Genomic DNA, 16,517 nt, shown 5'->3' with positions numbered 1-16,517 from the left:
AAGAGACTCATAAATCTGGAGAACAAAGTGAGGGTTACTGGAGGGGGTGTGGGAGGGGGGATGGGCTAAATAAGTAAGGGGCACTAAGGAATCTACTCCTGAAATCATTGTTGCACTATAAGGTAACTAATTTGGATGTAAATTTTTAAAAATAAAAAATAAAATAAAAAAAAAAGTAGAGAAGGATTTCTTAAAACACAAAATGTACCAATGTAGGGGAAAACAAATGGATGAATTTACATTAATATCAAGATCACTTACTAATGAGAAGACACATTAAAGAAAATGAAAATTTGTATAATAAACTGGAAGAAGATATTTTTAACATGTATAACCTATAAAAGATTAATAACAATATATAAAGAACATTTGGAAATCACAAGGAAAGCACAAATAACACAAAAACAAACGACCAAATTCATGAGCAAGCACTTGGAGGTAAAGGAAACATATTACCAATCAATATATGTACAAAGAAAGATTTAGTTTCACCAGATATTTGGAAAATACAAATTGCAACATAAAATGCCACTTTAGACCTGTTGACTGACAACATAATAAAAATAAAAATATTAATGTTTGACAATTACCAAATATTGGGAGAAATTTAGATGAATAGGATTGAGAGGTAAAGATTAACTTTTAAAGACCAATCCACTACAAGCCGATCTCCCAGAAATGGAGCTGACCTCCTACAAAGCACCATGGAAACCAGCATTGGTCAAATACCTAAGGTGATACCACTTCTGGTTAACCTCAAGGGTTTGACCCCAGCACACTGATTATGCCCCATGATGGACAGTGATTCTGCAAACATGAACACTCATGTCATGCGGCAAATTCTGCCACTCACTCTCATCATTATACGCTTGCAAGTAGTAGAAAGGGAATTTGGCCTGATCACTGTGAGAGAGAGGTTGATGGTACCATCTACTAAGAAGACAACCAGCAAGACAGGACTGGGCTAAAGCTTCTGTTATATCACTTTGCTATTTTACTTTGGACTCTAATCACATTGGGAGAGGAGCTGGAGTAGACTTAACTGTACAGATTAAAAGCCCTACAACCCAAGAACAATCTTCTATCGTCTGACATCTGGCCATGCTAGATAACTGTGACCTATCCCATAATGGAGTAGCCAAAGGGGACTTTCAAGCAAAATTCTAGTTCTTATATTGAGTGCTGAATGTTTAAGTGGTTGTATTTTTTAAAAACAAATAAGTATAAACAAACAAGCAAACAACAAAACAAGGGCAACCATTTGTGAGCCAGTGATGAGAGTACTTCGTGGCTGAAGACTATGATTAATCCAAACCTGTGCTTCTGGAGGCAAAACAAAAGGAAATATGGCTTTATATAGCTTTAACTTAGGTAGTCAATAACCTTATCTAAAATCCTAATAATAATTTGTGGTGTAGCTACTTTTATATCCACATTTTACACAAAATAACAGGCTCAGAGAGGATAAGTTAATAGCCCAACCCTATGTATCTAATAAAAGTTAAATATCAGATTTGTATGTAAAAAAAAATAAAAATAAAAATAGGAATGATAGTGCATTCTTTGACCAGAAGCAGTGAAACTAAAAATTACTGGAAAAAAAGCTTAACTCTTTATAAAATTTGAAGAGTCCTAATTTTTAGCAAGTAGCAAAGATACAGTAGAAACTGAAATGACATATTAGGAACATGATAATGACACAACTATATGTAAAAGTTAAGGAATATGGCTAAAGCCACATGCACAGGAAAATATATACCTTTAAATGTTTTTTAATAAACAAGAAACTTAAAAACATATCTCAAAAAGCTGAAAGAAAACAGAAAGTAGCAAAGTAAAATAAAACTAGAAAAGGTAAGACTATTTTAATAGCTTTTTCAGATAATTGTAGATATTCCTTGGTGCTACACCAAAGCCCAACAGTGATAATTTCTTAAAGGTTAATTGCAGTGTGGAATCCAAAATCATATAATGAACTTTTTCCTATTCTGTTACATTAAAAGTAACTGGTCTACCTTGCATTTTGAATGCAATTTTTTTTTTACCTATACATGATTTTATAGTATCATACATTGGTTATTTAGAAAATATTGGTTCACTAAGTTATGCAGTTCTTCCAAATTTGACACATTGCTTTGTACAATATCAAAATCATATTTGTTAATACCACCATCATGAAAAGTCTAAGTATTGGAGTGGCAAGCACATGGTAGCAAATACAAGCTTTCCAAAATTCTAATTTTTGCTTAAAAGCTTGAATTTACATTGGCAACAGTACTTTCAATCATTTTCATTGAAGTGGCAGGTTTACTTTGTTCATTTTCAAGAAGATGTCTGCCAGTCTAAATGAATGTAGCTTATCCCATTGTTCCTTCAAGTAAAGATGGTGTTCCATGAAAAAAAGTGACTATTTCAGCTTGCAACTCAAACAAGCATTTCAAGCATTTCCTTGAAATAACCAACATATTTCACTATTGGAAGTGCTTTATGCCTACTTTCCATCTTAGATAGAATATAAAGGGACATTTATTCAGGAGTTGAGACTTACAAAAATGTTTTTACTGCTTCATCAAGGACATTCCTAACTGACACTAGCATTTTTAGTTTTGCTGTGAGTGTGTGGTGTGAAGAATACAATAACAATATAAATGGCAGTTTGGTGTACTTGCTTGATTCATGCCAACATGACAGCAGTTTTATTTACCATTGACTTGCATCATTCATGCAAATGTCAAGATGACAAAAAACACAAATAACATATTTTCATTATTATGAAAATAGTCCATTGAAAACCAAGGAACTAGAAGTTCTAGACTTAGATCCATGAATATAAGAAAATTTAGTATATTGTAACAAAGGAATGCCAAATCAGTAAGGGACGGGCTTTAAGAAAAACTACACCATTTCGAAGTATATGAATGCTTAGAAAGTGGTTTGGAAAGACATATATGAAACTATTATCAAGCATGGGGATGCTTGGGGATGATGGGGATTATCAAGCATTGGTGATGACGGAAGACTTCCACTTTTAAAAAAAATGAGGTAAATAATATAAAATTCACCATCTTGATCATTTTTACTGTACAGTACAGCAGTATGTGCATCATTGTGCAGATGTCTAGAACTGCTTAATCTTACAAATCTGAAATCCATTAAACAACTCCCCTCTTCTCCCTCTCCCTAGATCTTAGCAAATTTCATTTTGTTTTTTGTTTCTAAGAGTTTGACTACTTTAGAGACCTCATATAAGTGGTTTCATGCAGTTTTTGTCTTTTTTGTGACTGGCATATTTCACCTAGTATACTGTCCTAAAGGTTCAACCATTTTGTAGCATGTGTTTATATACCTTTTCTATTGTCTGTTTTTTTTTCTTTAATCTTTATATCCTTCCTTCCATTAATTTTGGGTTTAGATTGTTCTTCTTTTCCTGTGTGTGTGTGTGTGTGTGTGTGCGTGTGTGTGTGTGCGTGTGTGTGTTTTAAGATAGAAAGTTAGGTTGTTGATTTGATTTGAGATCTTTCTTTTTAAATGTAGACACTTACCTCTATAAACTTCCTCTTAGTACTTCTCATAAGTTTTGGTATGTTGTATTTTAATTTTCATTTGTCTCAAGATATTTTCTAAATTTCCTTGTGATTTCTTCCTTGACCCATTGGTAGTTCAAGAGTGTGATGCTTAATTTCCACATATTTCTGAATTTCACAAGTAGATTCCTTAGTGCCCCTTACTTATTTAGCCCATCCCCCCTCCCACACCCCCTCCAGTAACCCTCACTTTGTTCTCCAGATTTATGAGTCTCTTGTGCTTTGTCCTCCTCTCTGTTTTTATATTATTTTTGTTTCCCTTCCCTTATGTTCATCTGTTTTGTCTCTTAAAGTCCTCATATGAGTGAAGTCATATGATTTTTGTCTTTCTCTGACTAAGTTCACTTAGCATAATACCCTCCAGTTCCATCCACGTAGTTGCAAATGGCAAGATTTCATTCTTTTTGATCACCAAGTAATAGTCCGTTGTATATATATACCACATCTTCTTTATCCATTCATCCATCGATGGCCATTTGGGCTCTTTCCATACTTTGGCTATTGTTGATAGTGCTGCTATAAGCATGGGGGTGCATGTGTCCCTTCGAAACAGCACACCTGTATCCCTTGGATAAATACCTAGTATTGCAATTGCTGGGTTGTAGGGTAGTTCTATTTTTAGTTTTTTGAGGAACCTCCATACTGTTTTCCAGAGTGGTTGCACCAGCTTGCATTCCCAATTTTTCTATGTGTTCTTAAGAAGAATGTGCATTCTGCTATTGTTGGGTGGAGCATTCTATATGTCTGTTAGGTCTGATTAGTCTATGGTGTTGTTCAACTCCTCTGTTTCTTTGCTGAGCTTTGGTCTGGTTGTTCTATCCATTATTGAAAATGGGGCATTAAAATCTCCTACCATTATTGTGTTACTGTCTATTTCTTCTTTCAGTTCTGTCAATGTTTGCTTCATATGTTTGGGTGCTCTACCATTAATGTATATATATTTATAATGGTTATATCTTCCTGGTGAATTGACCCTATTATCATTATATAATATCCTTTTTTGTCTCTTTTGACACTTTCTGACTTAAAATCTACTTTTGTCTCATATAATTATGGTCGTCTTTTACTCTTTTTGTTACAATTTGCATGGAATATGTGTTTCCATTCTTTCACTTTAAGCCTATGTGTCCTTACATCTAAAGTCTCTTGGGGGTGTCTAGGTGGCTCAGTCAGCTAAAGGTCCAACTCTTGATGTCAGCTCAGGTCATGATGTCACAGTTGTGAGATCGAGCCCTGCGTCAGGCTGTATGCTCACAGCACAGAGCCTGCTTGGGATTCTCGCTCTCCCTCTTTCTTTGCCTCTCGCCCCAGCTCTCAAAAAATAAAGCCTCCTGTAGACATCAGATAGTTGGATATTGCTTATTTTTATCCATTCAGCCACTCTGTATCTTTTGTTTGGAGTTTAATCCATTTGTATTTAGAGTAATTACTGATAAGGAAAGACTTCCTGTTGTCCTTTTATTGATTGCTTTTGTTTGCCTTGTAGTTATTTTGTCCTTTTCCCTTCTTCGTCCCTCCTTTTGTTATTCATTTATTTATTTATTTATTTATTTATTTAGTAATGGCATGCTTTCATTCCCTTCTTATTTTCTTGGTGTATCTTCTATAACTATTTCCTTGTCGTTACCAAGGGGATTACATAAAACATCTTCTAGTTAAATTAATATCAACTTAACTGCAATCACAACACTCCTCTCTCCCCCCACTTTATGTTATCAATAACCCAATTCGCATTTTGTATTCATTCACATTTATAGTTATAGTTTTCTTTTATGCTTTTGTTGTTTTATTAAATTCTATACCAGAATTAAACCTGACTTTTGTACCACTATTACAGTACTACAGGATTCTGTATTTGTCTATGTATTTATCTTTACCAGAGAGCTCTATATTTTTGTATATTTTTGTTTTGCTGTCTAGCATCTTTTTCTTTCAACTTGCAGGACTCCTGTTAACAGTTTTTATAGGGCAGGTCTAGTGTTGATGAACTCCTTTAGCTTTTGTTTATCTGGGAAGGCCTTTACTTCTCCATTTTTGAAGGTCAGTTTTGCCACATACAGTATTCTGGTTGACAACTTTTTTCTTTCAGTATTTTGCTCATATTAGCCTATTCCCTCTGGCTTGTAATGTTTCTACTGAGATATCTGCTCATAAACTTAAGGGAACTTTCTTGTACATGATGAGTCTCTTTTCTCTTGCTACTTTCAAGATCCTGTCTTTGACTTGTAACAGTTTGATTATAATGTGTCTTGCTGTGGGCCTCTTTGGGTTCATCCTAGTTGAAGTTTATTGAATTTCTTGAATTTAGTTATCCATTTCCTTCCTCAGATATGGGAAATTATCAGCCATTGTTTCTTAAAATAAGCTCTCTGCCCCTTTTTCTCTCACTATTCTTCTGCGACTCCCATAATGTGTATATTGGTCCACTTGATGGTTTCCCATAAGTCTCTTAGGATTTCTTACTTGTCTTCATTTTTTTTGTTCCACTGATTTCAGGTTCATTGATTCCTTCTTCTGCTTGATCAGTCTACTATTAAAGCCCACTAATGAATTTTTCAATTCAGTTATTATATTCTTCAGCTCCAGAGTTTTTGAAAGAAATCTTTCTTTCTTCCTTCCTCCCTTTCTTCCCTCCTTCCTCTCTTTCTTTCTTTCTTTTTCAATCTCTTTTTTGATATTCTCATTCTATTCATGCATCCTTTTCCTGATTTTGGTTAGTTGTTTATATGTGCTGTCTTGTAGCATTTTGAGCTTAAGATGATTATTTTGGATTTTTTGTATGGTAACTTATAGATCTCCATTTCTTTAGGGTTGAGGGTTTTATTTTTTTAAGATTTATTTTGTTCCTTTGATTGGGCCATGTTTGCCTGTTTCTTCATATGCCTTGTTAATTTTTTCTGTGATTTATGTATTTGGAAATATAGCTACCCCTTTATCTTTACAGATTGGATATGTGCAGGGAAATACCTTCACCTATCAACATAGCTAGAGATTCTGGGGACCTCTCAAATCATTTCTGGGGGTGTGTCTTCTTGGGGCTTGTGTTTGTAATTTCCAGTTACAGAGATTTGCTGGTATTTTTCGGGAGCTTGTAGTCTTTTGCTCCTTTTAGTGTCTGTATGTGATATTGCAGGTTCTCTGGGGTGGCAACAAGCTGCAAAACTCCTTTTTCTTCTTAGTGGCCCCAGGCATCTAAAGCATGAGAGTTTGGTCAGTGCTTCAGGTCAGAGGAGATAGAAATCAGTCCTTGAGTAGCTTCCCAAAAGCCATAACATTGGGCCCCCATTCCAGTCTTCTCTTTTCCTCCCAAAGGAGAAGTCACAAGTTGGTCACTTTCTGCTGATTTTGCCAAGTTGTGCTGGCTTCTATCTGTGGTATATAGGAAATTCTCCAGTCCTGCAATTAGTGGCTGAGCTCTCTTTTGTTCTCAGCAGCTGCCCAGGAATCCATAGTATGCTGGTTCTTCAATCATGCCAAGTCAGGCAAGACAGAAATCAGACCCATGGGCAGTCCCTGCAAAAGCTGAAACATTGGACCTAGGTTCCACTCTTCTCTTTCCCTCCCAAGGGAGAAGTCATGAGTTGGGCTTTTCCTCTTAATCACACTGTGCTATGCTGGCTTGGGGGAGGAGCAATTGCAGGTTAAATAAACGGCTTTCTTTACCTGTATCAATGGATTGTTCGTTCCTTGCTTTGAGTTTGTCTGGGTTACTATGATTTCTTAAGTTGTTGCTGGAGTTCTCATAAAGATTTTTTGGACTGTATATTGTTGCTAAATCAGTGTCTCTATGGAGGAACAAGATCTGGGGCTGCCTATTTCAGCATCTTGCTACACGATTAGACTTTCCTTTTATTCAATACAGTTCTTTGCATTTGAATTTTTTATATACATCGCATTTTCTTTTAAAAATATGAAGACAAATATTCAAATCTAAATTCTAAAATGTTGAAGGAAGAAGTTTTTTCATTGCCACGAAAGGCAAGAATATAAATATCATTGGTTTATAACGTTTCATTATGATTTATACTAAATGTCAGTATTAGCCTATTTTCATATATATTATAGAAAACTCCCACTATTACCTTTTCCAATTTCTTACAGCCTTAGAAAAAGTATAAAAGGGTACTTTATTATAGGATATAAGATATAAGCCAACAGTACAATTATTATGCAACAGACATTTAAAATATCTTTTACCACTGTAAATAATAATTGTGAAATAAATGGATTTATTTAGTTTTCCTTTTCTTTTGGGCTTTAGGCATTAGGATTTTTGTCTTCTTATGGAATAGGAATGGAATACAATCAAGCCAAGGTAAAGTTATTCTGTTTTTCCTGGAACAAAACTGAATTTTTTAAAAAGGGACATTGAATAGTCTCCTCTTTAGGTAAAGGGGCTTACTTGAGAGTGGTGGTTAAAAGCGCCAGCTCAATAGTCAGAAATTTAAGATTAAAATATCATAAGTTTCTTGGGGTGCCTGAGTGGCTCAGTCGGTTAAGCATCCGACTTCAGCTCAGGTCATGATCTCACAGTTTGTGAATTCGAGCCCCAAGTCAGGCTCTGTGCTGACGGCTCAGAGCCTGGAGCCTGCTTTGGATTCTGTGTCTCCCTCTCTCTCTGCCCCTCCCCTGTTCACTCTCTGTCTCTCAATAACAAATAAATGTTAAAAAAAATTTTTAAATACATAAACAAAATAAAATTTCTTAATGTCCCATATTTTAGGTAGATAGATAATATCTCCATTATAGATAGATAATATCTACTTCATAGGTATTTTGTAATGTAAATGAAGTATCATGTACAATGCCCTAAGTCCTCCAAAAATGTCAGCCATCTTTACCAAGGAAGAAGACAAAAGTTGAAATTTATTTTGGAGTCGTTCAAAGTTCATTGCTGGGCAAGGAATAAAAAAGCAATGATTGGTTTGAGCTTCAAATTTAGATGGCGGATATAGATATAGATTTTTTTTCGTTTACTTTAGGCACTGATATATTACACCTTTGGAAGTGCTGGAGGAAGCATGATGTCCCAAATGATTTTGGTAAGTAAATTAAGTATTCTTGGGCCCAAATGGGCATGTTATAAATACAACACTGTCAGAATATTAAGAATATATATCCCTGTGTTTTAGGGGTACAGATATTTGTCAGGAATCAATGTTCTACAGAATTGTGAAGTTGCCCTAAATCATTACAAGAAGGTAGCAGATTACAGTGAGTATTTCACATAATTTATTTTAAGATAAATAGACTTGCTGAGCAATTAGAAGAATAAATCAATGCCAGTTTGTATATTTATGAAAGTATTAAATGACTATGCTTTCAGCATTTGTTATAGTACAGTTCTTTTAATACAATGTAGAGTTTTCTGATTTTATTACTTTTCAAAAGCTTTAAATGAATGTGCTTATCTTTTATTTTTGTTAGAATAAGTCCCCATGTTCTTGTGCTGTGCTTTCATTCAACTGAGAATTTGAATGAAGCATCAATAAATATTTAGCAGTTTTTCCAATTCTAACATTTAGAATATGGGATGGCTTGTTAAAAACTCTTCAATAAATGGATGTAAGATACATACACTTTCAGTCTCTGTCACCTCATGTGAGAACAACTTAAGTAAGCATTATTCTATTTAAATGATTAAAATGATCACAAAAAATAGAGCATGAGATTAATATATGTTTCTGGAATCATTTTCAAAGTTGAATGTAACGTTTCATCTTGCATATCATTGAACCAGATGGCATAATAGGTTTTTAAATAAAAGTCTTCCAAGAAGTGAATAAGGTAAGGTCCATATGGTTAATTTCTATAATCAAAATAATATCTAAATACACAGCTCTGGCATTATTAGGATCTGAGAAAGGAAAGAGTGAAACAACTGCTTTTTAAGATAATATATATAACAAGATCATTTCATATGCTTAATGAAACTACAATTACTATATATGTTTCAAACCTCATACTTTGTTAGGTTTATTCAAATATATTTATATTTATATTTAGTTTCCTACTCTTTATAGGAAATAATTAAGAAGCTATTACTCTTATATTGTAGTTTCAATCTTGGAAAAGTTCAGTGGTAGAGAGGGTCCGTTGCCTGCTTCTAACATCTGTCTTCTCTCCTTGAGCCTGCTTGGACAAACTCTTCAGTAGGCTCTGATATGTGTTAATACACTATTTGTAGGGACTGCAAAAAATAATGAGGTTTCTTGCACTTTTCTCAGAACCAAATAAACAAAAATCAGTAAATTTCTATCTCCTAAGGGTATATATATTTTTTTCTGTTAGTAGGCCAACCTCTGCACAATTTAAGAATAGGCTGAACAGTGTTTTCTCTAAGCTGTTTTCTCTAAGTTATCTCTTGCAACCTTGTGTATTCAGGCTAGTCTCTGTTTTGTTTCTTTCTTTTTTTTTTTTTAATATATGAAATTTATTGTCAAATTGGTTTCCATACAACACCCAGTGCTCATCCCAAAAGGTGCCCTCCTCAATACCCATCACCCACCCTCCCCTCCCTCCCACCCCCCATCAACCCTCAGTTTGTTCTCAGTTTTTAACAGTTTCTTATGCTTTGGCTCTCTCCCACTCTAACTTTTTTTTTTTTTCCTTCCCCTCCCCCATGGGTTTCTGTTAAGTTTCTCAGGATCCACATAAGAGTGAAACCATATGGTATCTGTCTTTCTCTGTATGGCTTATTTCACTTAGCATCACACTCTCCAGTCCCATCCACGTTGCTACAAAAGGCCATATTTCATTTTTTCTCATTGCCACGTAGTATTCCATTGTGTATATAAACCACAATTTCTTTATCCATTCATCAGTTGATGGACATTTAGGCTCTTTCCATAATTTGGCTATTGTTGAGAGTGCTGCTATAAACATTGGGGTACAAGTGCCCCTATGCATCAGTACTCCTGTATCCCTTGGATAAATTCCTAGCAGTGCTATTGCTGGGTCATAGGGTAGGTCTATTTTTAATTTTCTGAGGAACCTCCACACTGCTTTCCAGAGCGGCTGCACCAATTTGCATTCCCACTAACAGTGCAAGAGGGTTCCCGTTTCTCCACATCGTTTCCAGCATCCATAGTCTCCTGATTTGTTCATTTTGGCCACTCTGACTGGCGTGAGGTGATATCTGAGTGTGGTTTTGATTTGTATTTCCCTGATAAGGAGTGACGTTGAACATCTTTTCACGTGCCTGTTGGCCATCCAGATGTCTTCTTTAGAGAAGTGTCTATTCATGTTTTCTGCCCATTTCTTCACTGGGTTATTTGTTTTTCGGGTGTGGAGTTTGGTGAGCTCTTTATAGATTTTGGATACTAGCCCTTTGTCCGATAGGTCATTTGCAAATATCTTTTCCCATTCCGTTGGTTGCCTTTTAGTTTTGTTGGTTGTTTCCTTTGCTGTGCAGAAGCTTTTTATCTTCATAAGGTCCCAGTAATTCACTTTTGCTTTTAATTCCCTTGCCTTTGGGGATGTGTCGAGTAAGAGATTGCTACGGCTGAGGTCAGAGAGGTCTTTTCCTGCTTTCTCCTCTAAGGTTTTGATGGTTTCCTGTCTCACATTCAGGTCCTTTATCCATTTTGAGTTTATTTTTGTGAATGGTGTGAGAAAGTGGTCTAGTTTCAACCTTCTGCATGTTGCTATCCAGTTCTCCCAGCACCATTTGTTAAAGAGACTGTCTTTTTTCCATTGGATGTTCTTTCCTGCTTTGTCAAAGATGAGTTGGCCATACGTTTGTGGGTCTAGTTCTGGGGTTTCTATTCTATTCCATTGGTCTATGTGTCTGTTTTTGTGCCAATACCATGCTGTCTTGATGATTACAGCTTTGTAGTAGAGGCTAAAGTCTGGGATTGTGATGCCTCCTGCTTTGGTCTTCTTCTTCAAAATTCCTTTGGCTATTCGGGGCCTTTTGTGGTTCCATATGAATTTTAGGATTGCTTGTTCTAGCTTCGAGAAGAATGCTGGTGCAATTTTGATTGGGATTGCATTGAATGTGTAGATAGCTTTGGGTAGTATTGACATTTTGACAATATTTATTCTTCCAATCCATGAGCACGGAATGTCTTTCCATTTCTGTATATCTTCTTCAATTACCTTCATAAGCTTTCTATAGTTTTCAGCATACAGATCTTTTACATCTTTGGTTAGATTTATTCCTAGGTATTTTATGCTTCTTGGTGCAGTTGTGAATGGGATCAGTTTCTTTATTTGTCTTTCTGTTGCTTCATTGTTAGTGTATAAGAATGCAACTGATTTCTGTACATTGATTTTGTATCCTGCAACTTTGCTGAATTCATGTATCAGTTCTAGCAGACTTTTGGTGGAGTCTATCGGATTTTCCATGTATAATATCATGTCATCTGCAGAAAGCGAAAGCTTGACTTCATCTTTGCCAATTTTGATGCCTTTGATTTCCTTTTGTTGTCTGACTGCTGATGCTAGAACTTCCAGCACTATGTTAAACAACAGCGGTGAGAGTGGGCATCCCTGTCGTGTTCCTGATCTCAGGGAGAAAGCTCTCAGTTTTTCCCCGTTGAGGATGATGTTAGCTGTGGGCTTTTCATAAATGGCTTTTATGATCTTTAAGTATGTTCCTTCTATCCCGACTTTCTCAAGGGTTTTTATTAAGAAAGGGTGCTGGATTTTGTCAAAGGCCTTTTCTGCATCGATTGACAGGATCATATGGTTCTTCTCTTTTTTTTTTGTTAATGTGATGTATCACGTTGATTGATTTGCGAATGTTGAACCAGCCCTGCATCCCAGGAATGAATCCCACTTGGTCATGGTGAATAATTCTTTTTATATGCAGTTGAATTCGATTTGCTAGTATCTTATTGAGAATTTTTGCATCCATATTCATCAGGGATATTGGCCTGTAGTTCTCTTTTTTTACTGGGTCTCTGTCTGGTTTAGGAATCAAAGTAATACTGGCTTCATAGAATGAGTCTGGAAGTTTTCCTTCCCCTTCTATTTCTTGGAATAGCTTGAGAAGGATAGGTATTATCTCTGCTTTAAACGTCTGGTAGAACTCCCCTGGGAAGCCATCTGGTCCTGGACTCTTATTTGTTGGGAGATTTTTGATAACCGATTCAATTTCTTCGCTGGTTATGGGTCTGTTCAAGCTTTCTATTTCCTCCTGATTGAGTTTTGGAAGAGTGTGGGTGTTTAGGAATTTGTCCATTTCTTCCAGGTTGTCCAATTTGTTGGCATATAATTTTTCATAGTATTCCCTGATAATTGTTTGTATCTCTGAGGGATTGGTTGTAATAATTCCATTTTCATTCATGATTTTATCTATTTGGGTCATCTCCCTTTTCTTTTTGAGAAGCCTGGCGAGAGGTTTGTCAATTTTGTTTATTTTTTCAAAAAACCAACTCTTGGTTTCGTTGATCTGCTCTACAGTTTTTTTAGATTCTATATTGTTTATTTCTGCTCTGATCTTTATTATTTCTCTTCTTCTGCTGGGTTTAGGCTGCCTTTGCTGTTCTGCTTCTATTTCCTTTAGGTGTGCTGTTAGATTTTGTATTTGGGATTTTTCTTGTTTCTTGAGATAGGCCTGGATTGCAATGTATTTTCCTCTCAGGACTGCCTTCGCTGCGTCCCAAAGCGTTTGGATTGTTGTATTTTCATTTTCGTTTGTTTCCATATATTTTTTGATTTCTTCTCTAATTGCCTGGTTGACCCACTCATTCGTTAGTAGGGTGTTCTTTAACCTCCATGCTTTTGGAGGTTTTCCAGACTTTTTCCTGTGGTTGATTTCAAGCTTCATAGCATTGTGGTCTGAAAGTATGCATGGTATAATTTCAATTCTTGTAAACTTATGAAGGGCTGTTTTGTGACCCAGTATATGATCTATCTTGGAGAATGTTCCATGTGCACTCGAGAAGAAAGTATATTCTGTTGCTTTGGGATGCAGAGTTCTAAATATATCTGTCAAGTCCATCTGATCCAATGTCTCATTCAGGGCCCTTGTTTCTTTATTGACCGTGTGTCTAGATGATCTATCCATTTCTGTAAGTGGGGTGTTAAAGTCCCCAGCAATTACCACATTCTTATCAATAAGGTTGCTTCTGTTTATGAGTAATTGTTTTATATATTTGGGGGCTCCGGTATTCGGTGCATAGACATTTATAATTGTTAGCTCTTCCTGATGGATAGACCCTGTAATTATTATATAATGCCCTTCTTCATCTCTTGTTACAGCCTTTAATTTAAAGTCTAGTTTGTCTGATATAAGTATGGCTACTCCAGCTTTCTTTTGGCTTCCAGTAGCATGATAAATAGTTCTCCATCCCCTCACTCTCAATCTAAAGGTGTCCTCAGGTCTAAAATGAGTCTCTTGTAGACAGCAAATAGATGGGTCTTGTTTTTTTATCCATTCTGATACCCTATGTCTTTTGGTCGGCACATTTAATCCATTTACATTCAGTGTTATTATAGAAAGATACGGGTTTAGAGTCATTGTGATGTCTATATGTTTTATGCTTGTAGTGATGTCTCTGGTACTTTGTCTCACAGGGTCCCCCTTAGGATCTCTTGTAGGGCTGGTTTAGTGGTGACAAATTCCTTCAGTTTTTGTTTGTTTGGGAAGACCTTTATCTCTCCTTCTATTCTAAATGACAGACTTGCTGGATAAAGGATTCTCGGCTGCATATTTTTTCTGTTTAGCACACTGAAGATCTCGTGCCCATTCTTTCTGGCCTGCCAAGTTTCAAAAGAGAGATCAGTCACGAGTCTTATAGGTCTCCCTTTATATGTGAGGGCACGTTTACCCCTTGCTGCTTTCAGAATTTTCTCTTTATCCTTGTATTTTGCCAGTTTCACTATGATATGTCGTGCAGAAGATCGATTCAAGTTACGTCTGAAGGGAGTTCTCTGTGCCTCTTGGATTTCAATGCCTTTTTCCTTCCCCAGTTCAGGGAAGTTCTCAGCTATAATTTCTTCAAGTACCCCTTCAGCACCTTTCCCTCTCTCTTCCTCCTCTGGGATACCAATTATGCGTACATTATTTCTTTTTAGTGTATCACTTAGTTCTCTAATTTTCCCCTCATACTCCTGGATTTTTTTATCTCTCTTTCTCTCAGCTTCCTCTTTTTCCATAACTTTATCTTCTAGTTCACCTATTCTCTCCTCTGCCTCTTCAATCCGAGCTGTCGTTATTTCCATTTTGTTTTGCATTTCGTTTAAAGCACTTTTCAGCTCCTCGTGACTGTTCCTTAGTCCCTTGATCTCTGTAGCAAGAGATTCTCTGCTGTCCTCTATACTGTTTTCAAGCCCAGCAATTAATATTATGACTATTATTCTAAATTCACTTTCTGTTATATTATTTAAATCCTTTTTGATCAGTTCATTAGCTGTTGTTATTTCCTGGAGATTCTTCTGAGGGGAATTCTTCCGCTTGGTCATTTTGGATAGTCCCTGGAGTGGTGAGGACCTGCAGGGCACTTCCCCTGTGCTGTGGTGTATAACTGGAGTTGGTGGGCGGGGCCGCAGTCTGACCTGATGTCTGCCCCCAGCCCACTGCTGGGGCCACAGTCAGACTGGTGTGTGCCTTCTCTTCCCCTCTCCTAGGGGCGGGATTCACTGTGGGGTGGTGTGGCCCGTCTGGGCTACTTGCACACTGCCAGGCTTGTGATGCTGGGGATCTGGCGTATTAGCTGGGGTGGGTAGGCAAGGTGCACGGGGGCAGGAGGGGCAGGCTTAGCTCGCTTCTCCTTAGGTGATCCACTTCAGGAGGGGCCCTGTGGCAGCGGGAGGGAGTCAGATCCACTGCCGGAGGTTTGGCTCCGCAGAAGCACAGAGTTGGGTGTTTGCGTGGAGTGAGCAAGTTCCCTGGCAGGAACTGGTTCCCTTTGGGATTTTGGCTGGGGGATGGGCTGGGGAGATGGCGCTGGCGAGCGCCTTTGTTCCCCACCAAACTGAGCTCTGTTGTCCGGGGCTCAGTAGCTCTCCCTCCCTTTGACCTCTAGCCTTCCCGCTTTCCGAGCAGAGCTGTTAACTTATGACCTCCCAGACGCTAAGTCGCGCTTGCTGTTGGAACACAGTCCGTCAGGCCCCTCCGCTTTTCCCAGCCAGACTTGGGGGCTCTGCTTGGCGGGCGAGCTGCCCCTCGGCCCCGGCTCCCTCCCGCCAGTCCGTGGAGCGCGCACCGCCTCGCCGCCCTTCCTACCCTCTTCCGTGGGCCTCTCGTCTGCGCTTGGCTCCGGAGACTACGTTCTGCTATTCCTCTGGCGGTTTTCTGGGTTATTTAGGCAGGTGTAGGTGGAATCTAAGTGATCAGCAGGACGCGCGGTGAGCCCAGCACCCTCCTGCGCCGCCATCTTCCCTCTGTCTCTCTGTTTTGTTTCTGTTCACAGTTGCTGACAAATTGGAAAAAAGTGAAAGCATTCCAGTGGAAAAAGTGAGACTGACTGAGAGACCTGAAAATCTGAGTTCTAACAGTGAGATTTTAGATTGGGACATATACCAATACTATAAATTTTTGGCAGAAAGAGGAGATGTTCAGATACAGGTAACGTATACTGACAAATTTGGATTTTTAGAAATGCAAATTACAAGAGGTTTGGTTGTCTTGAGTCCTAAAAGGGTTAACAATGCTCCATCCTGAATATGACAGGGAAGAGACACACCCTCCTCTTTCCTTGTTCCCTGCTACTTGCAGTTTCTAAAGCCTATGGGAGAGCCAGGTGTTACAGTAATGGCAATTTTTTTTTCTTTTGCACCTACTCCTAAAAATTTTACTTTTAAAAGACCTAGATTTTAAGTATAGAACAAAGCACCATCCAGTGTTGACTTTAATATGAATGAACTCTTACCAGCATTCAGAAGTTCTGTCTCTGAGAATGGGAATGGGACAGCATTTGTGTGAGCTTTGAGAGTTAAGAGTAAAGGCCACTAGGTTTATATACCCAGGTGTTGCTGTATACC

At 37.5% G+C, this 16,517-nt stretch overlaps 1 protein-coding gene across 3 annotated transcripts in view; it reads left to right on the top strand.

Annotated features, from left to right (window-relative positions):
* The window catches only part of SEL1L2 (SEL1L2 adaptor subunit of ERAD E3 ligase), a 90,795-nt gene that overhangs the window by 40,949 nt on the left and 33,329 nt on the right, over positions 1-16,517 (top strand). For all 3 annotated transcript variants that reach the window (XM_047069858.1, XM_047069855.1, XM_047069857.1), the window contains 4 exons: positions 7,846-7,899; positions 8,567-8,626; positions 8,717-8,798; positions 15,947-16,101. In XM_047069858.1, coding sequence (XP_046925814.1) covers positions 7,846-7,899; positions 8,567-8,626; positions 8,717-8,798; positions 15,947-16,101 — 351 coding nt within the window. The remainder of the gene's footprint in view (positions 1-7,845; positions 7,900-8,566; positions 8,627-8,716; positions 8,799-15,946; positions 16,102-16,517) is intronic.

The sequence above is a fragment of the Lynx rufus genome, unplaced genomic scaffold (assembly GCF_022079265.1).
Source record: "Lynx rufus isolate CCGP_SWC_20201006 ecotype Redwood Valley unplaced genomic scaffold, mLynRuf1.p SCAF_8, whole genome shotgun sequence".
NCBI lineage: Eukaryota > Metazoa > Chordata > Mammalia > Carnivora > Felidae > Lynx > Lynx rufus.
Note: the sequence above shows the minus strand (reverse complement) of the source record. Positions and strands in the feature narration are given on the sequence as shown.